Source organism: Triplophysa rosa, linkage group LG1, assembly GCF_024868665.1.
Source record: "Triplophysa rosa linkage group LG1, Trosa_1v2, whole genome shotgun sequence".
NCBI classification, from domain to species: domain Eukaryota; kingdom Metazoa; phylum Chordata; class Actinopteri; order Cypriniformes; family Nemacheilidae; genus Triplophysa; species Triplophysa rosa.
In genome coordinates, this window is record NC_079890.1 from 37,878,687 (window position 1) to 37,902,083 (window position 23,397).

Consider the following 23,397-nt stretch of genomic DNA (forward strand, 5'->3'; position numbering starts at 1 on the left):
CTCCGTCTCTTGGCCGAGTTCACCCTGTATTCCATGTGTCCAGGGTTAAACCCGTAGTTACCTCCCACCTCAACCCAGCCAGTTCTCGACCCACCCCCCCTCCCCCTCGACTGGTGGACGGCATTCCGGCATATACCGTCAGGAGGTTGCTGGATGTCCGCCGTTGAGGCAGGGGCTTTCAGTACCTAGTGGACTGGGAGGGTTATGGCGCAGAAGAGAGGTCGTGGATTCCCTCGCGGGATGTGTTGGACCGGTCGTTGATCATGGACTTCCACCGGAGACGAGGTGAGCCCCCTCCCTAAAAGCGCCTAGGGGCGCTGGTGGGGGGGGGTCTGTCACGGTCTTGGTCTGGTCAGGGTGTTATCTGCACGTGGGTTGTGTTGTTGTTGTCGGGCACGTGGAGAGTCGTTGGCTGACCGCGTGTTCGCTGTCTGCGTTTTTCTCCCCGCCCTCGTGTCTCTTTAGGCTTTCCCGCACTGGTGATTTTCCACCCCGCACCTACACACCTGTTGACACATTACTCATTAAGCACTCATTCCCGTAATTACCTCACACCTGCCAATCCTTTCTATCTCGTTATGTTCTCCCTTTTTATTCCCTCAGTGTCTCTAGTCTGTTGTCTGACCGTTGCTCGTGTAAGCCTGTTCAGACTGACCCGGACGTTGCTGCGGCACGTCTGACGAAGTTTATTATCTTTTGTCTCGTTCTAGTCCTAATCACAGTAATCCTAGTCTAGTTAATCTCACCTGTCCCCTCGACCCTTCTTTTGTCGTTGGCAGTTCCCGTGGGCGTTCCACCCATCACTCGCCGCCTGCAGTCAGCTTTCCTCTGGAGGACCGAAGCAGTTCGTCCTCGCCGGAATCATCTTCAGTACTTCCTGCACGGTACTCGGGCGGAGTGAGGAATCCAAGCGCCTAAAGACTTCTCCTCTCCGCTAGTGTCCTATCCTCTGTCCTCGCAGCCGTGCTCAACCACCCAAGGATCTCCACTTCTCACCACCGCGGGCAGTAACACTCGCGGTTGGGTTTCTATTGCGTTTTGGCTGACTGTGTGCAATAAAGTTCTGCTTCTACCGCATCTGGGCCGTTTCTGTGTTTCTGTCATGACAGGCTATAGTACTAGTATACTTTTTCAGTTAGGCCTATAGTTGCCTATACTTGTAGGTTTACTATTTCAATACTAATTGGTTTGAAACAAACTAACTTTTTTATGACTTTCAATCTTTCGCAGAACACAAAAGAAGATATTTTGAAAAATGTTGTTAACAGAAAACCATTGGTCCCCATTGACTTGCGTTGGTTTTGTGTCCGTACAATAGAAGTCAATGGAGACCAGCGGTTTTTGGTTAGCAACATTTTTCAAAATATCATCTTTTGTGTTCTGCAGAAGATAGAAAAGCACACATTTAAAATGACAACAGGGTGAGTAAATGATGACAGAATTTTCATTTTGAAGATGAACTTTTCCTTTAATGTTAGGCGCGCTGTTGTTTGCTGAAGGTCTGCAGATAAATACGTTGTATGAAACTCTCTAAAGGTTTCACAGACCATCTACACAAAATCTGGACGTCTGATATCAAGCAGAGTACTCTGTACCAACATGCGCTTTGTGTTCAGAGCCGTTATTTGTTTTCTGTCTTCTTTAGAAGCATCATTTACCGCCGTCATTTTGTGAAATAAGCACTTTCAAGTTCTATACCCTAATTTCAGGCCACATCGAACACGGTTGGGTTGAAAGCCGTTTCTTGTAAAAGCCCGTCACATTTAATTAAGCTGACCCACATGTGACGGGAGAGAATTAACTTGAAAAACAACATTTATGAAATACATAGAGATGGGATTAAAGTATCCTTGTTGCTGTTTTATTTAGTATTTTTATTTTATAAATCTACCACACAATATCTGAATAGTATATTTGGGCCGGTAAGATATTTTGACGATGTGATAGCCTTAGGCCAAAATATCACGGTATTAAGTGGCGGTATGGCGGTTGCGGCAAAATGTTTTCTTTTAAATGTCTGAGTAAAAAACATAGAACACAATATATTTTATTTTTAAGCAACACAATATATGTAGAACTTTAGTAAACATGTATGTCAGGTTAAATCAGTGGTTCCCGAACTTTTTGAAAGCATGGCACCCATTTTTACATGCATTTCTAGTAATTAAACTTACATGCATAAACTAACTAACAAGCAACAAATTAAGCATAAACAAAAATAGCACAAAACCTGTTGGTATATCGTGTGAAATAATCTAAATAGTTGGTCAGAACATAGATGTAAACAACTAGATGCTGCATTCAAGCGCTCCAGGCATGTAGACGTGTCCGCCATCTTGGAACAGTCCACTGACATCACTCACAGTTCACTAGAATGCCCCAGCACTGCGCAGCCATGGCTGTGAAAACCACAGGATTTAAGTTCCCAAAAAATGGGATGACCTTTCGTTGTTTCGCTATATGTTAGTGCATCACATATAATGTTTGAGTTTACACACAGTCAACTTGATCTTGAGTGTTTACGGACCAGCTCGCACTGTTCCAATATGGCGCATGACCTACGTACAGCGGCCCATAGAAACAGATGGAACTGCGGCATCTAGTTATTTAATCATAAAAGCATTTCATTTTAAGCTGTAGATTTACAGCAATTGATTAGATGTCCACACAGAAATCCTCTCACATATGAAGTCTGTGGACCTGTAAACATCTCATCGTTAATAAGATCCTTCAGTTCCATTATCTGTCTTGTTTATTTTTATTCAGGCTCTCTGATTGGACAGTGCCTATCATCACATTTATTACAGATCAAAGCTGAAAGTGAACAATTTATCTTCTAGCATTTCACACATGGAACATGTGTGTATAAAGCCACACAATTACTAAAGTGTGTATATGTATGTCTGTGGATTGTTATGTTTGTGTGCTGTGGGGAGATGCTGAAGTGTGTGTTTGCTGCTGTCATGCTGTGTGGATAAGTGAAGGGCCATTAACGTTAGATTGAAAATTTGACCCCCTTCTTTGGCTGCAAGAAATATTGGAGACTTTGCTGTTGCTTTTTAAAGTAGCGCTCTAGTTTTGTTTGGTTGCATTAATGTTTCATTTTGTGTTTCAAAGTAAGTACAGTATCAGTATACTGACCTTCCCTTTCCTTGTTTACTATTATTTTTTTTACTTTTAACACATCCTGAAATCTGAAATGTGATGGTCTAAAGTAACATTTGATTTGAAAACAGCGCCAAGCCAAATACAAAGCAACATCTCGGTGTACCCGAAGCACATCTGTCCATGACTCAGGAAAATTTGTTTTTGCCACTTTAAAATCTGTTTTGACCAGGACCAATTCTTGTCAACTTGAATAAGTTTCAGCTGCACAGGTCTGTATTCTCTGATTCTCAATGTAGTGAATTATAGTAAATCTTGTGAATTAATCCATCACGAGAGAAATGAAAGATGTGAATTTTCATTTTGGGAAGAAGGCTTTTGGGATTAAGGTTGATGGTAAATTATTTTGTCAGCGTGTGGTGTTGAAAATAGTGACATTTTGAGGAAAGGGATGGAGAGAGAGAATCCAAGTGGTTGCCTGGCAACCCTGAATCATGCTGATGTTGAGTGTGTTATGTACGTGTAGGGGCACAAGTGTCGGGAGGTTCAGAGCTATCTGTACACACACAATTTACTTTTACATGTTGTATGTCTTATTGATATAGATGTTTTATGATGAGGGGGGTCGTGATGCAAGCTTTGTGCATTTAGCTCCAAAATAATCAGACTTGAGCTCATCTGGGTAAACCCACACGTGCTCTCTTCACCAGCTAATAATCTTAAATTGCTTGTGGGTGTGTGTGCAGTAAAGTTAATGTGCTGTGGAGGTCTTAATGGGTTTGAAGTCTTTGGTGTGGATTGCGATCGGCCGTCACGCGTCTCAGTCGTTATTATCAGTTAAGACGGAGTAGCCCAATGCACTGACACCCTTCAATCGCCTCCTGTTGGGATAATAGCATGTTCCTTTCGGTTTGGTTCTGCACGACTCGCCATCTGCTTTCTCCTTCTACTAACAAAACCATCAAGTGATCTAAGCAACAAACTGTTTCATTTGAGTTTTATTATAAAATGGAGGTGATTATGGAATGTGTTTGATGTGCAATAAAACAGTCCGACATTTCATAGGCCTGCGTGTGTCCATCGATCTGGTTGTTGAATGTTTGGGTGATATGCGGAAAGGTCAATCATGAATACGTCGTGAATGAAAATGGAAAGTTAATTTGACAGACCTTCGCACTGACACGGTTTAGCAAACACATGACTGTATAGCAGAATGCATTTCAGTACATGGAGAATTGACTTAGCACTGACTCCATCTAGTGGTGTCTCTCATTTACTTCCACACTTTTGTGAACTTTAAAAAATTCTGTCATCATTTACTCACCCTCATGTCATTCATGTATGACTTTTTCATCTGCAGAACACAAAAGAAGATATTTTGGTTGGTAACCAAACAACATTGGATCCCATTGACCTCCATTGTATAGACATTGTCTAAAGCAGTAGTTCTCAAACTGGGGGCCGTGGCCCCTGGGGGGGTAGGGTGGCCCGAGATGGATCCAGGGGGCCACAGATTTTGTGGCATTTTATGAAATATAGAAATTGATCATAGATTTTATGCAATCAAACATCAGAAAAATAAGACCACCAGACAAAAGAATTGATGTTTCAGCATTGTATAACCGAATATCTTTTTGTTTAAATAAAAATGTTAAATTTAAGATTATAAGTCTTTATAACGAGCAAGCCTCTGGAATAAAAATTGTGGGAAAATCAGGCTTATTTCATCACATATAATGTGTAATTTAGGTCAAATAAAAACAGTATTCTTTAGAGTTTGGGATGAATGTTTTATCATTTTACTTAAACAATTTCCTATAGTACACACAGAAAAGGGTCATACAGTACAGGTTTTGAATTATGTGAGAGTGAATTAATGTTATTCTTTTATTTGTTTATTTTTGGGTGAACTATCCCTTTACAACCATTTTTTTTCTGCTGAAAAGGATGATGTATTGTTTGTGTAGCTGTATGTCTGCTTCTTTAGTCCAGTGCAAACAGTTCTTGTGAACCTGATGAAAATGTGTTTTAAAAATCATGATTTTAGTTCATTTCTGCATAATGTTATCGCAGTATTTGGAGGAGGTTTACATTCTTGAAACTGTAACACGACTGAGTCTGAAACATACATGAAGATAAGCCTTCACCTTTTCTTCACTTTCTTCTTCCTAGTCTCGCATCTGGTTTTAAAGAAGCACCAAAAAGTATTTAGACACTACATCTACAAATTAATTTATGCCATCGCAAACATTTAGCATCTGAACCTGATGTTGGAATTCTCCAACACTCCAGTTTTAGATGATTGTTAAACCCTGTGTGGCATTCGCATAAAAATGATGCAAGACATTTTCTTAAAACTTACTTCCCTTAGCTCTTTTTTGCAATGAAGTTGCAATAACCAACAGATCTTTGGTGGTAGGAAGTCCGTTCCCATCAGGTTCACACAGTTCTTGTTCATCATTTTACATATAAATTATGATTATATGATATTAATTATGATGTGTCCATTATCATTTATTTACACATTTGGCAGACACTTTTATTCACAGCTATACATTTTATCGGTATGTGTGTACACTGGGATTCAAACCCATGACCTTTACACTAATGAAATGCTTTACTGTTTGAGCTACAAGAATATCACTTTGTTATTGAACTACACAAGAAACCATCACAGATCACACATTCTGTTGGTTTTAATGGTTATAATAGGAATTGTATTCGTTTATGAAACTAATGGTCTTTGTCTATACTGGTATTGTGTTGGGTTCCTTTGGCAAAACGCCAAATAATAGAAAACCATTAAAGGGATAGTTCACCCAAAAATGAAAATTCTGTCATCATTTACTCACCCTCGTGTAATTTCATACCTGTATAAATTACTTTGTTCCGATGAACACAGAGAAAGATATTTGGAAGAAGATTGGTCATTTTCAGTTCCGGGACATCATTGACTACCATAGTAGTCAAAGGTGCTCCAGAACTGTTTGTTTTCCTAAATTCTTCAAAATATCTCATTTTGTACACAAGCATCTAAAAAAAAAATTCTTACTATGGTAGTGGACGATGTCCCAGAACTGAAAATTGCTAACATTCTTCAAAATATCTTTCTTTGTGTTCAACAGAACAAAGAAATGTATACAGGCTTGAAACTAACCGAGGGTGAGTAAATGATGACAGAATTTTAATTTTGGGGCAAACTATCCCTTTAAATCCTACTGGAATAAGACCTAAAACACACAATATAAGTGCATTTTGTAATGGTTTTAATGGTAACCAGCTCATGCTTTATAATGGTATTTGTAAACCATTCGGGTATTGTTTTGTATTGTGTATTTTATTGGAGGGTTTCGGTTATGTTATAAAACCTAACAAACTAACTTTTATGAAATGTTTTGAAACACTTTTCTAGCAACATATGTTATTGCTTAGGCTGTATGCCAGGGCTAGTTAACAATAGGGAATAATGCTCTGAATATGTTACAGTTGGTTTGATACCTTTATCTGTAACGGTGTCAGAGTTTAATGAATTTAAATAGGTACAGTGTGTTAAACATATCAAAAATAAGGAATCAGTATACCGTATATAAAAAAATCTGATTAATAATCAGAAAAACAAGCCTTGTGCATCATAGGGAATAATGCTCTGAATATGTTACTGTTGGTTTGATACCTTTATCTCAAATGCTGTTGTCGTTTAATGGATTTATGTAATTACATACATTAAAAGCTGTACAATTATTATAAAATACATAAAATTCTAATTCCAAAAAACGGAGCCTTGTGCAATACCAGGCATGTTTTTCTGAACATTTTAGTACTGGTTTTATAGATGAATGTCACGTAGTTAAATTGTTTAATCAATTTTCATGGTTAATTTATATATCGTTTTTTTTCTAGAAATTAAGCCTTCTGCAACGTAAAGGGCATATATTTATGTCTATCCCAGTTAGTTTGGCCTCAAAACATAACAGGCGCAAAGAGCTTAATTGGTATGAAACCGAATGTCTAATGAATGTCCAACATCAAACTAACTTTACCACGGTTTTATACTTTTGGAATCTGGCCCTCAAAGAAAAGTAGTTGAAGACCTCTGCTGTATGCCCTCTATATACTTTTATTTATTTTATTTAATAGCTTTAGACACGTCTTATATTTAGAAAGACTTTTCTGTTAAACTGTAGCTCTTGTATGTAGTAAGAAAAAGAAGCCCAGAGGAAGTTGTTACATTATAATCGCGTGCGTTCATTGGGTCGCGTTGGTTGCGTCAAGCGTCGCGGGGGCGCGTCTAAAGACAACGCGAGGTCCGGGAGCAGCGCAAAACATGTAAAGAAGAGAGCTGAAGGGACAGATAAACCCGACATGGCTTCGTTTCTCATCGTGATTATTTCTGTCGTGCTGTCTCTCTTTATAGTGTGGATATGTGGAGACTGGCGGAAAAGGTGAGATTCACTTTCACAAGCGAAACTTCTCTCGATGTGTGTACATGATCTAAATGTTAATTGACTCTTAATGTTATTAGTGTTACTGAATAGGATGTACACGTTTGGCTGTGTTAAGTCTTTATAAAGCGAATTGGTGCGGAGTTGCGCGCTTCTATTACGCATAAGAGATAAGACATATTTTTCCTCAAGAAGAGTTTTATTTAGTGATTAATAATGTTAAAATACACCGTTGAAATAATGCAATAACTAATGTGCATTGAATAGTCTATTTTGTTGAGTCGTTTTTCAAAGAGTAATACAAATGCAGTCAGGGGATGTTTACGCATGCGTTTTGAGTTCAAACGCGTTTCTTTGGGCTCCAGCTGTTTCAGAACAACAGAACTGGCACAGTGTGCAACTCATCTGTGTAACTCATTGTCCACTGGATCCTCTCTCCACCCTACAACCCTCAGTGTTTACATTTCCTCTATCCGAAGTGGCTTACAGTACACTCAAGTTCATGAGGTGCGTTGCTAACCCAAAGCTCTTTAAAATTAGGACAGGAGTACAAAATACATCATAATAATCAAAACAAGAACATTTTTCAGATTTCAGTAATCCAGTTTTGGGTGTAATGGGATTAAAGGGAATACTTCCTCGTTGCACATATACTTTCAACAAATCTGTATAAAACAATATTTAATTCAAATCTAAATGTAGATCCTTTCATATCAAAATATACAGTATGTTGTGAAAATGTTTAACAGGTCTACTTTTGTCAAATGATTGCGCCGTGTTTTGTTTTTAGTAGCTCGTTATTGCTCTTTCTTATTGTTCGAGGCAGTTCATATTGTTTGTTTACATTTTTGTATTGAGAAGTGTTTTAATTAGGGCTGTCAAACGATTATTCACGATTAATCGCATCCAGAATAAAAGTCTGTGTTTACATAATGTATGTCTGTGTACTGTGCATATTAATTTAGTATTTATAAACACATACATGTACACAAACGTGTATATATTTAGAAAATGTTTAAATGTATTCATTTATATTTTCCAATAATTTAAATTATATGTAAATGTTTATTAATATTAACATTTTATTTTTTCTTAAATAAATCTGTCTGTTTTTATAAATACAAAATTAAAATGCACAGTACACAGACATACATTATGTAAACCCAAACTTTTATTCTGGATGCGATTAATCGCGATTAATCGTTTGACAGCCCTAGTTTTAATCAAACTGTGCTTAATAGACCGCCTGTTCCTGAAGTGTACTTTTTCTTTTAATGAAAGTTTAAGTTTACGGTGAACATTGAGCTGTTGACACTATGCTGCAGCTCCTCAAATACTTGGACAAAATAATAATAATGTTAAAAAAATATAAAAAGTAGTAATCATACCGTGTGTTTGTGTTTTCAGGAGGACAGGAGAGCCTCCATTAGTGAGCGGTCTGCCCTTCATCGGTGTCACTCTGGATTACGCCAGAGACCCTTTGGGCTTAATAAGAGACACTCGGAAGAAATACGGCGATGTCTTCACGTGTAAGATTGTCAGAAAGTATTTCACTTTCATCACAGACCCTTTCTCATTCTCTCTGGTGGTGCGGCAGAGTAAAAATCTGGACTTCCAGAAGTTTGCTATGGGGTTCTCACAGCGGGTAAGTTATTTAATGATTATCTCTGTATACTTTAACCCAAATGTCTGCTAATCTATTGATTCCCTTTGCACACATGCATGTGTTTTAACAAGCACTTACTTGTTGGGAATTATTGAGAAACTCACGGAAGTTTTCGTTGGGGGCACAATAAAAAGACATGTAACCTAGTATTGCTCAAGTCAAATGTCTGGACATGCTTCATGGTTCATAAAGGCGTGTGTCTTTGAAATGACTTTCGTAGACAAAAGAACAGCTGCAAATATGTATACTGAAATGATTTTTTTTGAATAAACAGTTGTCCTTGACCAGGAAAGCAGCGGAAAGTTTCCAGCAAAGTCAGTTCTCAGTACATTCTTTAATACTGTTGAATGATCTCACAAAAATGCCCCAAATGTTTCTCATTTCAGGCAAAAGAGTGGCAAAAATATACAAATTTGCATTTGTTTCATAGTTTCAGTCACTGCTTAATAGTACACTTCATACTCTCTGTCTCTCTCGATGGCAGGTCTTTGGCCACGCTGACTTCACCTCTCCAGTTTTCAGTGGGAGTTACAGAGAAGTTCATTCAATCTTCAGACAAACGCTTCAGGGTCCACCCCTGCAGGAGCTGGCGCAGAGCATGCTGGGTAATCTGCAGGCGGTTTTGGGACGAGGCCTGTCGCGTGAGCACGGCTGGGTGGAGGAGGGTCTGCAGAACTTCACCAACCGCATCATGTTTGAGGCGGGCTTTCTCACTCTGTTCGGAAGGGATGCTGGGCTCCTTCGGTCTGATGGCGTGAAATGCGGAAAAACGTGCATGCAGAAAGCAGCTCAGGATTTTCTAGTGTTTGATCGGGCGTTCCCTGCGCTGGCCGCGGGGGTTCCCATCGGGCTGTGCATGCCGGCGTGGCGGGCCAGAGAAGCTTTAGCAGAGGAACTTCTGCATGATGAGCTTCACCGCAGGAACTGCATCTCGGATCTGATTCAGCGGAGGATGGACGCGTTTGACCGCATGCATTTGGACGAGACTGGTAAAGCACGCACACACGTGTGCATGCTGTGGGCGTCACAGGCTAATACACTGCCGGCGGCCTTCTGGAGCCTGTACTACACACTAAGGTGAATTAGCACATCATGATTTAAAGGGGTCATATGACACAGCTTAAACGAATATTATGGTTTGTTTTAGATGTAAAGCAATATGTCTACACGGTTTAAGGTTAAAAAACGCTGTATTTTCAACACACCGTGAATGTTTGTATCTCCTCTATGAAACGCGCAGATTTTCTACAAAGCTCATGGCTCTGAAAAGCGAGGTGTGCTATGATTGGCCAGTTCACCAGTGCGTAGTGATTGGTCGAATACTGCAAGCGTGTGAGGGAAATGTAACGCCTCTTACCATATTTGGAACATCAGGTTCCTCTTCAACTGTACTGACAGGTACGCCCACCTTACTTGCGTATACATTTGGGCGGTTTTAGTCAAATCAGACCACCAACTGACGTAGATTTGTGGGGGTGTGGCTACACGAGGCGTTTCAGGCAGGTCTGGGTGAGCATTCGCTTTTAGATAGAATGCATCTTTTGTTCCCACACTTTCATTTCTGCAATTTCACGTGTCTAATACACGCATGGGCAACTTATAACACACCAGAGACACAGAAAAACACGGATTCGCGCCATATGACCCCTTAAATCATTAAGAAAATGTCAGACTATTAAACTCTAGAATGATACTGTATGTGAAATGTAAATGTACTGTGTGTGTTTGTTTGTGTGTACTGTGTGTTTGTTTGTCGAAGTGTGTTTGTGTGTGATGATGTGTGTATGTTTGTTTGTGCGTGTGCGCGTGTGTGTATGTTTAAATGTTTGTTTGTGTGTGTGTGCGTGCACGCACGCGTGTGTGTGTTTGTTCGTGTGTGCTTCTGTGTGTGTTTGCCTGTGACTATGTTTGTTTAAGTGCATTTGTGTATATGTATTTGGCTTTGTGTGTTTGCGTGTGATTATGTGTTTGTGTTTAAATGTATGTATGTGTGTGTGTGTGTGTGTGTGCATTGTGTGTATGTACACTTTAAATGTAGTGTGTGTGTGTATTGGTACTCATCACTGTGTGGGGACCTAATGTCCCCACAAAGATAGTAATACCAGTAGATTTTGACCTTGTGGGGGCATTTTTAGGTAAACAGCTTGTAAATCATTCAGAATGATATTTACAGTATTTAAAATAAAAAAATGCAGAAAGGTTTGTGTGATTATTAGGTTTGGTGTTGGGGTAGGGGATAGAATATATCATTAACCTGATATAAAATCAATGGAAGTCTGTGAAATGTCCCCATACGTGTGTGTGTGTGTGTGTGTGTGTGTGTGTGTGTGTGTGTGTGTGTGTGTGTGTGTGTGTGTGCGCGTGCGCGCGTGTGCGTGCTGTGCGTGCGTGTGTGTGTGTGTGTGTATTGGTGTGTGTGTGTGTGTGATTGTGCATGTTTACATGTGTGTGTGTTGTCTGTGTGTGATTTTGTGTTTATATTTGTCCCTCTGACTCTCTCTGAGTTGTTGTCAGATGTTGTGTCTATCTGCTCTTGACCCTGTGAATGGCTCTTGATTTCATTGTGTTTGTTTCAGATCGGCTGAGGCTCTCGCTGCGGCTCGCTCAGAGGTCCACAGAGTTCTGTCGGGTCAAGCATTAAATGATCCGGACCGACCCGTCAGTCTCTCCAGAGAGCAGCTGGATTCTATGACTGTACTCGGTATGTCTGTGATTCAGTGACGTTCATTTATTAAAACCTGCTTTGGAACCTTGCCTGTTCTTAATTCTTCAGAGTTGAATTTTAAGATCTGTATGCATCAAAACGTACATTGTAAAAACATTGTCAAATGCATGAAACAACCAATAGATCAATAGGCAGAGATAATAGACACTAAACATATACAGAACGCAAACTGTATATAAAATCATACACAAACAAAACACTGACTAATTGTTGAACTTATTGTGTTTCTGATAACATGCTGGATAAAATCAATGTTTTAAAATGTACTTTGGCAATAGGATTTATACATCTAGTTAAACTTTAAACAATCAAATATCATATTCAATTGAAATAATAATGTCATTTTCTTTCAGAAAGTATTATTGAAGAAGCCCTTCGGCTGTCCAGCGCGTCCATAATGATCCGTGTGGCCAAAGATAACTTCACTTTAACTTTGGATTCGGGTGAGACCGTAGCCATAAGGAAAGGAGATTTCATCGCTCTGTACCCCCAACTCATACACCTGGACCCAGACATCTACCCCGACCCAACAGTATAAGACCACTACTCCCATTCTACGGAAACACTGTGTACTTCACTTCTGATTCAATACTCATTGGGTGTTTTTAAAAAGCACACATACTGTACACCAGCCTTGGCATTGCATGTTTAACTAAACCTCACATGACTAACCGACATCAGGGTTTGTATGTTTAGTTTGTGTATTTGTCTTTGGTTGACAGGAGTTCAAATACAACCGTTTTCTGGATGAGCGAGGGGAAAGGAAAAGTAATTTCTTCAAAAACGGACGGCGACTCAAGCATTTCCTGGTTCCGTTCGGGTCTGGCGTCAGCGAGTGTCCTGGCCGATTCTTCGCAGTAAATGAGATTAAAGAATTCCTCACATTGGTTCTGTGGTTCTATGATCTGGAACTGGATGACATCAATACCGACCTGGTTCCAGATGGTACCCGTGCAGGTCTGGGTATCCTGCCACCCCCGCGAGACGTTCTACTCAAATACAGAAGAAGAACTGAGACTGCTGGTTGAGAAGAGACACCTAAAGATCTTGGCTGATGATGACAGGAAACGGCAGTCTTCTTAGAATAAAACCATTTATTGTCTATGCAAAAAGTCAATTATAATATATATATATATATATCAATCAATGCTGTTACATTTGGTATAAAATACATTTTCTTGTTCGATCAAGAGAACGTGCAAAAAACACATTTAAAGTGAAGTCAGACAGGTGAATTATTACCACAACATTTCATTCATTGATGGCTGATGTTTTGAAAAAGTTTATTTTTGCCTTTCTGTATTTCTTTGCATATCATGTATTTGTTTCTTTGCATCAGGAGTTACTTTTGCCTATTCATAAAGATTTGCCATGTTGTAAAAGCCAAAAATGTGGACATTTTTGGACAGCATGGCTGCATTATGCATTGACACATGAATTATAAAAGTGGACAAATCTTACATTTCTACTGTGCTGTTTTTTTGTATTGTTTGTTATTATTATGTTTTTGGCCTTTTTAAATAAGTGAAAGCCAATCTGGATGTCACATGCCCAAACTTTATGCTTTATTTATTTTCCTATAAGGTTTTTTACACACACAAACACACAACTTTTTATATTTATATAAATAGGAATTTTTAATTAATATGGAAATGAAACCTCACCAAATAAACAATCGTAAATTCTTTTTTTTTACTTTGTCATTTTAATCCTGCATGAAGGAATAGCTGTTCAGATCTTTCATTGTAATTCTGCATATCGCGCGCGCGCGCACGGCGGTTCTAGTCACACGGGAGCGCGCTCGCGCAGCCGCATCAGATGAGACTCGCAGTTGAGATCAGATCCAGACTAACCACAGTCATTATTACAGAAACCTCTGAAATCAAGAAAGTCATCTGTTCGTCGCGGAATTAAACGCGACAGAAGAGCGTTCACAGTCGTTTGATGCTCTGTTGATGCGTCAAGGTGAGTGCGCGTCATCCCGTCCTCTCCAAGCGTCAGAAAACGCATTGTCATCGATGCGATCCATAAAAAGGTCATTTTTTATTTAGGCTTTTTAATCGCTTATTGTGCTCAGTTAACGCTCATTCATGTCTGTGTGCATTACAAGCGCAACCTTGCGTCAACAACCTATTACGTTTGTTCATTAAATATATTTGTTATTATACACTTAGGCCCTATATAAAGAATCTGTTGAGTGTTCGTTAAAATGTTTTGATGTGATGCAATGGTGAGGGATCTGTGGCCCACCTAATGATGCAAACGCATCTGCAGTAATGCAAATACTTAACAAAAAATGCATTTGTTCAGTAATTTGTTTGTTGTGTGTATGTATTAAGTGAATTGTGTTTTTTTTCTCCGTTTCAGTTGTGTTTCTGCTGTGTGTGAAACAGGATCATAAACATCATGTCACTGTATCCCTCTCTAGAAGACATGAAGGTGGATAAGTTCATCCAGGTTGGTCACACATGTGGTTTTCCCTGACATAAAAACAGTTTGATTTGAATCTATCTTTAGGCTGCAGATTTTTTTCAAAGCAGCTTTACAGGAAGGTTCATTTATTATTGAAAGAACCTGCATGCTATATATTTCACTATTTATTATTTTCTGTGCATGCCTTTGTTGTTGTTTGTTGACTCTAAAATGTATTTAGCTTACTGTAAACCTGCTTTGCAACAATGGAAAATCGTGAAAGAAATACATTTATTTGAACTGTATAATTATGCTTTCAAGCTCTTAATAAAAAACAAGCGTAAACATTCTGTCGAAATGACCTTCTGCGCATGTCTTATAGACGGTTTCAACTTAACAACGTAAACGTTACTGCGCATGCGCACATTCGTGACCCCAACCGAACTTCCGATACAATCAAAAGAAACCTAGAAGAATATGGCGTTATTTTGATGACAAATGTCGCGAGCGCATTATTACAAGGCGAGAGCGCATTCTTGTAATACGAGCGCGCGAATCTCTCCGCTCGCACGCCGATTTCCTTTGCTCGTGCACAAAACTGGACGCGCGCTTTCAATTATACGCTGCTCTCTTATGAATTTTCTCTCCTCTCGCTCAGTGAGCGTGTGCGCACTCAAAATGCGTGCCGTGCATCCACGAATCCTTTGGTACTCTTGCTCTCGAGAGGTCCTCCTGTGCGTTCCAGGCATTATAGGATGTCAAAAGTAGTCAACCAATCAGGGATAGGCTTCCACAGCGGGCCAATGAAAACGCGACCTCTTACATGGCATCTTATTGGTTGAAAGTGACTCGACGTATTCAACGAAGCGAGATGGATCCACCACGTTCTCAGGTAACAATATTAATATATTTGATGCAACATTATTAATCAAATGTATATTAGAAATGAACGGGGCATTAGGATGCTTTGTAGGCTACATATAAACATCCTAGTCAGTTTAACTACCATGTTATTCAAACAAAACAGGCCAACACCCTCAAGTTCATGTGGTCCTCATGCATGTCGTACACTAAACACAGTATTGTCAAAATAGTACTAAATTGATTACCGAACAATTTAGATTGGTGTCTTAAGTTAGCTTTATTCTAAAATAATAAAGTATAATAAGTATAATAAAGTAACGGTACATATCAAAACAATAATAGCAGTGGAGTATGATCCTCCCAAGAGCGCAACATGCAACATAGGGCATGACGTCAGCTTCACACTCTTTAATTATCATGGTGACGATTTTAGATTATTTTAGCATTTTATTTTATACTAACAGATTTGGAATGCATTTGGAAAATCATATAATATTCTATACCTATTTGGTTATGCATTTAATGCATTTGCAGACAGACACTGTAAGTGTTCTGCATTCAGTGTTCCAGAAGTTCAGGGCATAAAACGGAACTTCTATGCAATATACCAAACGCTCCCTTATCGTTCATTTCTAATATACAGAAGAACCGTTACTTGGCTAAACTTGTCTCTCCAATGTTTTGACCAAGGGGCGATCTTCCGGTCTCTCTCGTGAAACCAACAGGAAGTGACTAAAACTGCAATTCATCAACTGGCCGCTAGAGGCGGGCTCCAAAACAGAGCAGAATCTCATTGAGCCCCATGTTAAAATGGCCAACTTTACAGCTAAAAAAACATGTTTACAGCCTGGTACAAAAAGTATTTTGGTCTATATAGGTAATTTTGCCCTTCATGACAACTGTGAGGGGGGTGAATATTTTTATAACTCATCCGTTTAGATTATATTAAGCCTTAAAATCCTGCATAATTAAGGGCGTGGCCACTTGAGTGACAGGTGTACATTTAGCTGTCACATGCACATTTTTTGTGTAGTTTCAGGTAATTTACCTCAAGAGTAAGCTGTAAACGTATAAATGTCAACCGCCAATAAATCGAGCTTGGCTGGCGTGGTTTGTTTCAGCAGCCAGGCACATCAGCTCCACCCACGTCCTGCCTATTTGCCCATTCTCGATTATCCGGGAGTGACGCGCGATGCCAAGATGGCGACGACCGGCTCCGCCTACTTTAGGCTTCATTTATACTCTTCACAAACCTACGGGTGACCACGGACACTACGTCCATATTTTATGGTTTTGAATTTAGACTGCGATACCAAGCTCAACCGCTAGATGTCAGTGTACCATACTGTTTCTTTAAATGCGACCGAACTAAAGGACCCCTTCAACAAATTGTTTATTTAATAAAATGAACATACAACAACATTCAACAAATGTTTATTCAATGCAGTTGTTATACAGTAAAATAATAATGTAAATTAATATTAACATAAATTTAAAAAATATATAAATAGTTATATAATTAGACACTAGCCAAACACAAACCGGAAATTAACTGGAGGTCAGCCGCGCGCGCGTCCGATGAAACGCCCTGCGTTCCAATACGCATACAATCCGCCCTAATAGTATTCGAAAGTAGTATGTCCCAAATCGTAGTATGTTGAAAATAGTATTCCAAAGATTCCCGGATGGTCGACTACTTCCGGTATAAACTCGAAGTGCAGAGTGATGCACACACTCACCACGAGTAGGCGTAGTTTAGTTAGTTTAATTAACAAATGTAAGTATACAGTAAACATTACATATGAAATAATGAACGAATAAATATTTTATTGGCCACAATGTTGTCTAGGCAACAACGGCCACTTCCGCTTCCTGTTAGTATGTGTTAATATTATTCTCAAATGATCCCGTGAATGTGTGTTTTCTTCCCGTAGGCTCACAACACACCCACCGCCAGCCCGTCGAAAGCTTTACCTCTTCCAGAATCATCCAGAACCCAGCATGAGCTGAGCATCAGTTACTATGAGTCAAAGACTGAAGAGACGGGTATGAATCAGTCATACGTGACTACATATGTCCACAGCAGATAAGAGGTTTATATCATTCTGCATGGTCAGCGTGTGCTTGTGTGTTTAGGCACGTCAGGCAGGTTGTACCCGGAGCTGAATGAGTTTATGGGTTTAAACCTCAGTGCAGATGCTCTACAGACTTTTTCATCTTCAGTCCCCGACCAGAGCAGAGGGGTGAGTACGTTGTTGGATTGTACATTTGTACATCAAAGTAGGATACTGTACAGTAGATCTCACCCAAAATTCTTACCAGGAAATACATAGTAAACGGATCTGTAAAGAAATACTTTTGCTGATTCATTTCATTCACCCGGTATAGTCAAGTTCGGTTATTTATGTTAAAAAGTGTAACATGAATGAAACCAGTGTAACCAGTAGCCTAAGCCTACATTGTGATGTTACCATATAAGGTACTGGGCCTTTGCCAAAATATTTTAAACAGTGTTAGTAACGATTAATCGCGACTAATCGTTTGCAGAATAAACGTTTTTGTTTACATAATATATGTTGGTGTACTGCGTATGATAATTATGTATATATAAATACACGTACATGCATGTACTGTATATAATTAAGAAATATGTAACTTTTGATATGTTTTATATTTATATATATATATATATATTATATATAAATATTAAATATATTTTTTCTTAAAATCATGCATCCATGTGTGTGTATTTATAAATACATAATTATCACACACAGTACACCAACATATATTATGTAAACAAAAACTTTTATTCTGCAAACGATTAGTCGCGATTAATCGTTATGCAGCCTAGTAATGTGCATGTCCATGCTTTTGTTTCAGACTCTCAGTGTCCGGGCGTCCGGCGCGAGCTGGGCGGCAGCACCAATAACAGGGAGTGACATGGGAGTGAAGAGGGCTGAGATTCGACAGGGTGTACGGGAGGTGGTGCTTTGCAAAGACATGGATGGGAAGATTGGTCTCCGTCTCAAAGCCATTGACAATGTATGACTTTACTGTTCTTTAAAACATTAAGCCAGAAACAACGGTTTCATCGGAAACACTCGACTGGCCCGAAGTTAACATCCGGTCTGTTTAATTTATATTAATATTTTATTGTGTATTGTATTGAATTAATTTAAAACTACTCAACAGTTCTTTGCGGAGATCTTCCAAAAGTTAAGTTTGAGCCACAGAACATTTGTTTATGTTGTTGCCGCTGAAACCGTCTATACAGAAATGTGAACGTTGTTATACATGCTTGTAAACAATGAATCTATATATGTATCATATGTTCTAGGTAATTGTGGTTTTCATCAGAAACATTCACCTGTAAACTCTTGCAGTAACCTGACCGTTGCCATTGTGTGTGTTTGCGCTTCAGGGTGTGTTTGTGCAGCTGGTGCAGGCGAACACCGCCGCAGCGCTGGGTGGATTGCGGTTCGGAGATCAGATTCTGCAGATCAACGGCGAATCGTGCGCCGGCTGGAGCAGCGATCAAGCGCACAAGGTCCTGAAGAGCGCCAACGCAGAGCGCATCACGCTGGCCGTGCGAGACAGGTACAAACACAACATGTATGGAGCATGACTGCAGCTGTGCTGCTGTTTTATTCATGAGGATCAGATGCTTCAGACTGAATTATTGATGAACGGATCAGACACAGGAGCGTGTGCTGTCCAGTTTTAAAAACGTTGTGTTGCAATGCTTGAAATGCTAAAATGGTCGTCCTTAAAGATGAGGTGACACACGCAGTTTCTGCCAATCTCATATTCATCTTGAGTACCTATAGAGTATTATAAAAAGGTCAGTTCTGGTCCTTGATTCTGATTGGTTGAGCCGAGTTCCCTGCAAAAAATAATCTTGAATTGAGTGACTAAGAAAAAGGTAAACCTTAATTCAAGATTATTTTTCTTTCCCCATTGTTCAATTTTTTTGCTTGTTTTAAACACAAATTAACTGAAATTTCATATTTTTTGACTAAAAACGAGACTTATTTTCTTAGGTCAGTTTGCTCATCAAGAAAATGCATCTTGATTCAAGAATTTTTCGACATTTTTTTTCGACAGAAAGTCATTTAAGCCGTTATAAAATACCATGATTTATAACTGCTGACCACATTACATAGCCTAAATATCACTTTATTTACTTTATTTTATGAAACCTTATTTATGAAGAATATTTAGTTTGTTCAAATTTATAAAAGACATATACAGCTGTACGATTATTTCCGGAAAAAGACGAGCGCCTGAAGGCGTGCAGGGGGACGGAACTACAGCACGAGCACACAATACATCATTGCATTGATTCACTATAAAGTTTGTGTTGTTTACATTATGCACGTACACGCCGATTACCAACAAAACACAGTCATATAACTTAGTTTGACTTACCGGGTGCGGTTCATGTCCGACATCTTTTAGCGCTGCGACCGCGCCATCTATCAGTTTCAAACCATCTCCAAATCCAGCGTTATATCCACCGTTTATATAACATTCATCACTGAAATGCAGTGAACAAACAAACACAGCTAAACTTCCATCAGCCGGGTGAAGCGGCATTGATGGGCGTGTTCTTTCTCACGCTCGCTGGATGACGCATGGGCGTGCTTTTCCAGGAGAATTGTCCAATAAGGGACTAAGAAACGAGACGGGAATCCATGTTTGAAAAAAACTTTCCGAAACCTGTACGAACCCTGGCGGAGTGAATCGGGCACAGAAATACTACGTCATACGTCCAACTCGTTTTTTGACAAGTTGACCATGTTAAATCCTGAGTACCTACACAGTAGTATTGCATACGTCGTATCTTCGAAGAGTATTTAGAAGCCAGCACGTTGAACAGTGTAAAGAAGTCAGAATGCATGAAATGGCATGCTGCCGCCGCTTTAAAAAAAGGAAACAACATGTAAGGTTGTGCAAAAGAATTAAAGGTTAGGCCTATAGCTAGTTGGCGCACATCAGAAAACTAAAGAGACGCTGCAAAACATTATGTAAATCTGACACATTTCACAAAGAAACAACAGGCGAAGTTGTAGTTCGATGCTTGTGCGTCTTATAATAAAAGTAGAAACCATCATTAAAAGACTCCGTCCCCGTTTGCAGGCCACTGGAGAGAACCGTCACCCTTCACAAGGACATGAGCGGACAACTGGGATTCATCTTTAAAAAAAGCCGAATCACTTCAATAGTGAAGGACAGCTCATCGGCACGAAACGGACTCCTCACCGACCATCAGATCTGTGAGATCAACGGTCAGAACATCATTGGACTGAAGGTAAAAACCCCATTTGTGTGCTTTCGCTTGTGCGCTCAATGCAACACAAGCAGGTGACTTGTGAGCTGTAAACCATTATTTTTGTTTCTCGTCTTTTATTAGGACCCCCAAATCACCGACATCCTTAATTCCAGCGGGGGTGTCGTCACGGTAACGGTGATGCCGGTGGTTATCTTTGAACACATGATGAAAAGGTATGGAAAATAAACGGCGGGTGGACAAAAGCCCGTGCCAGTCAGGCCTCTATTCATTCCGCTTTACCAAAAGACTCATTCCTTTGTGCTTTACTTCCCCTCGCAAACGTGTCCTTAACATCTGACATCGCTTTACTTTCTTGTTTCCTCTCGATTCTCTCTGTCGCCGCAGGATGTCCAGCAGTATTGTGAAGTCGCTAATGGATCACGCTGTCCCCGAGGTGTGAGGTGCTTCCGATCGCTACCGTACGGCAAAGGGGGCTTCGTTGCACGAGGGCTCGGTTTGGAGGCGTTTGCACCGCGGATGTTTGCGTTTGTGTGTGATTTTGTGCATGTGTGTGAGAGCGACCATCAACAGACAGACACGAGAAAACATTCAGTTTTACCTTGAAATAGTTCACCCAAAAAATCTTCATGTAGTTCCAAACTCCTATGACTTTCTTTATTCCATGAAAAACAAACTTTCTTGCTATAAATATGAATATCATAATAGAATAATTATAACTGTCCATGTGTCCCATATACTATGTTAAGTCTTCAAAAGTTACACGGTACAACAGCATTATTGTTTTCCGGGACTGTTCTGTTAAATGTGTAAAAGTAAATACATTTTATGATACTTCAATCTTCCTTGTTGTTCACAGATCTCAACAGCATCTCTAAGGTTTGGAAAGACATGACTAAGTTAATTATGACAGTATTTTTATTTTTGGGTGTACTGTTGCTTTAAATATTCTCCTTCATCTTTAAATACAACATGCAGAGCTGGGTAGTAACGGATTACATGTAATCTGGATGACGTAATCTGATTCCAAAAATCAAGTACTCGTAATTAGAGTAAACTACATTTTAAAATACTCGTAATCAGACTACAGTTACTTTTTTATGGATTACATATTATTCACAGAATGCCAGTAAGTCGTTTACAGTTTAGTGATTCTCCTACATTTTTATTTCAGCTTTTTAGATTTTTTAAATAATAAACATATCTACTATTTATATATGTTTGTGGTTCTTCAAGTTTTTTCTGAGAGGGAAAGGGTTTGGAATCGCACACAGAGATGCAAAATGGAGCAGCACTCAGCATTTGACCGCTGAATGTATAGACACAAGGGGTGTGACAAGAAATGTACCCCTCGAGATGAGATGAGACACAAGATTGTGTTCACAAGAACAAGACAAGATTTTTACAGTATTTTTAAGGAATCCTCAGTGATGAAATATATGAAAAATAGTATTTTATTCAACTGAAAATCACAAAAAAATCAGCTTTAATGAATGTCATTTTACGTCTAGTTTTATGAATTATAATATGATTTAAAAGTGGCAGGGCATCTTTAATACTAATTTCACCGTCAAACTCCATCAAAAAAAATCTTCTCTCGAGATCTTGTGGCACGAGATCTTGTCGCACCCCTAACAGACACCATTTCATTTTTAAGGAAACTCTTGGGAGAACTTCATTGTTACTATCAGTAAACACAAACAGCAAGTTATATGAGTGTTAGCATTTTGTCTTTACTGCACTTTAAAAAGATGTCGAGGCTCTTGTTAGTGATAAAGAATGGAATATATATTTTTATGTGTAATTCATAATCATTAACGGATTACAATTCATAAGCAATCTACCCAGCTCTACATGTAACGCCTGAAGGTCATTTGAAATCCTCTCAGTTCTCAAAACATCCCACAAAAATAAATATTAAAATATATAACAGCTTGCTGACACCATTTTAATGATAATAATGCAGGTACAAATACAGTTTGAAAGCCATTTAAATCTATGCACCGCTGAAAAAAGTTGTGTACATGAAAATGCAGGAGAGTTAAGAGATCAGTTCTGTTTGTGTTTGTTTCTTTGTTTGTTTGTTTTGTACATAGTAAGCATTGCAATAGATTGCTTTCCTCAGAATCGGTTTGTATTTACTGTAACTCGCTGGCTTACAAATGAGCAGCACAATGTTGTGAAACTGCTGTTATATGCTCATCTGATATCAGGTGTTTCTTCTCTTAAAGAAATATTGTTTATTAGACCTATTTACAACTTCGTGTCTATCAACAGAATCTGTTTGTGCTGTGATTTAGAGCTAACTTTGCTCTCATTTTGTTGCCAATATAAAACATTGTGATTATTGCGATGATTTTAATGTTCTTTTTATGTGGCGTGGTTGCAACCTGCACTCAGGTCAATCCTGCAGGGAAAATTAGTGTAAGAAAACCCAAAGAAAAGAGATAAAAGTATGTGGAGACACAACAGACACTAAGGAGACTGATGTAGAAGTAATAAACACAATTGACCACACTTGTTCTGTCTTTCTTTGGCCAAAAACACCACAGTGACTGTTTATGATCAGTAGCGAAATGATAAACGATGCCTATGACATCCCACAATCCTTTGCGTAGTTGTTTTGACAAAGAAGTCCAGTTTGAAAACCACAGACATTGCGATTTACTTGAGTCAACCTTTCTTTTCAATAGTGACGAACAGTGTTGGGCAAGTTACTTGGAAAAAGTAATTAATTACTAGTTACTAATTACATATTCAATAGTGTAGTTAGATTACAGTACAAATTACTCTCTCCAAAAAGTATTTAATTACTTATTACTAATTACTTTCTATATCCTATATCAACCTTGATTAGTTAAGTGATTCAAGGATAGACATGAAACGGCTC

At 39.0% G+C, this 23,397-nt stretch overlaps 2 protein-coding genes across 3 annotated transcripts; both read left to right on the plus strand.

Moving 5' to 3' along the window:
- The first annotated feature begins 7,365 nt into the window (after positions 1 to 7,365).
- Positions 7,366 to 13,398, plus strand: LOC130555678 (cytochrome P450 7A1). Of its 2 annotated transcripts, none has more exons than XM_057336094.1 (6): positions 7,366 to 7,547; positions 8,955 to 9,192; positions 9,698 to 10,290; positions 11,790 to 11,914; positions 12,292 to 12,507; positions 12,661 to 12,775. In XM_057336094.1, the coding sequence occupies exons 1-5, from the start codon at positions 7,468 to 7,470 to the stop codon at positions 12,474 to 12,476; spliced, it is 1,221 nt and encodes a 406-aa protein (XP_057192077.1). In that variant the 5' UTR covers positions 7,366 to 7,467; the 3' UTR covers positions 12,477 to 12,507; positions 12,661 to 12,775. The 2 variants fall into 2 exon arrangements, with proteins under 2 accessions (XP_057192077.1, XP_057192068.1); XM_057336085.1 differs by having other exon boundaries at positions 7,368 to 7,547; positions 12,292 to 12,470; positions 12,661 to 13,398.
- Positions 13,399 to 13,695: 297 nt separating this feature from the next.
- On the plus strand, positions 13,696 to 23,042 carry sdcbp (syndecan binding protein (syntenin)). Its single transcript, XM_057336106.1, has 9 exons — positions 13,696 to 13,903; positions 14,306 to 14,395; positions 17,149 to 17,260; positions 17,351 to 17,457; positions 18,098 to 18,259; positions 18,639 to 18,814; positions 20,357 to 20,528; positions 20,631 to 20,722; positions 20,895 to 23,042. Exons 2-9 carry the CDS (start codon positions 14,345 to 14,347, stop codon positions 20,947 to 20,949), a joined length of 927 nt encoding a protein of 308 aa, XP_057192089.1. The 5' UTR covers positions 13,696 to 13,903; positions 14,306 to 14,344; the 3' UTR covers positions 20,950 to 23,042.
- Positions 23,043 to 23,397: the final 355 nt, after the last annotated feature.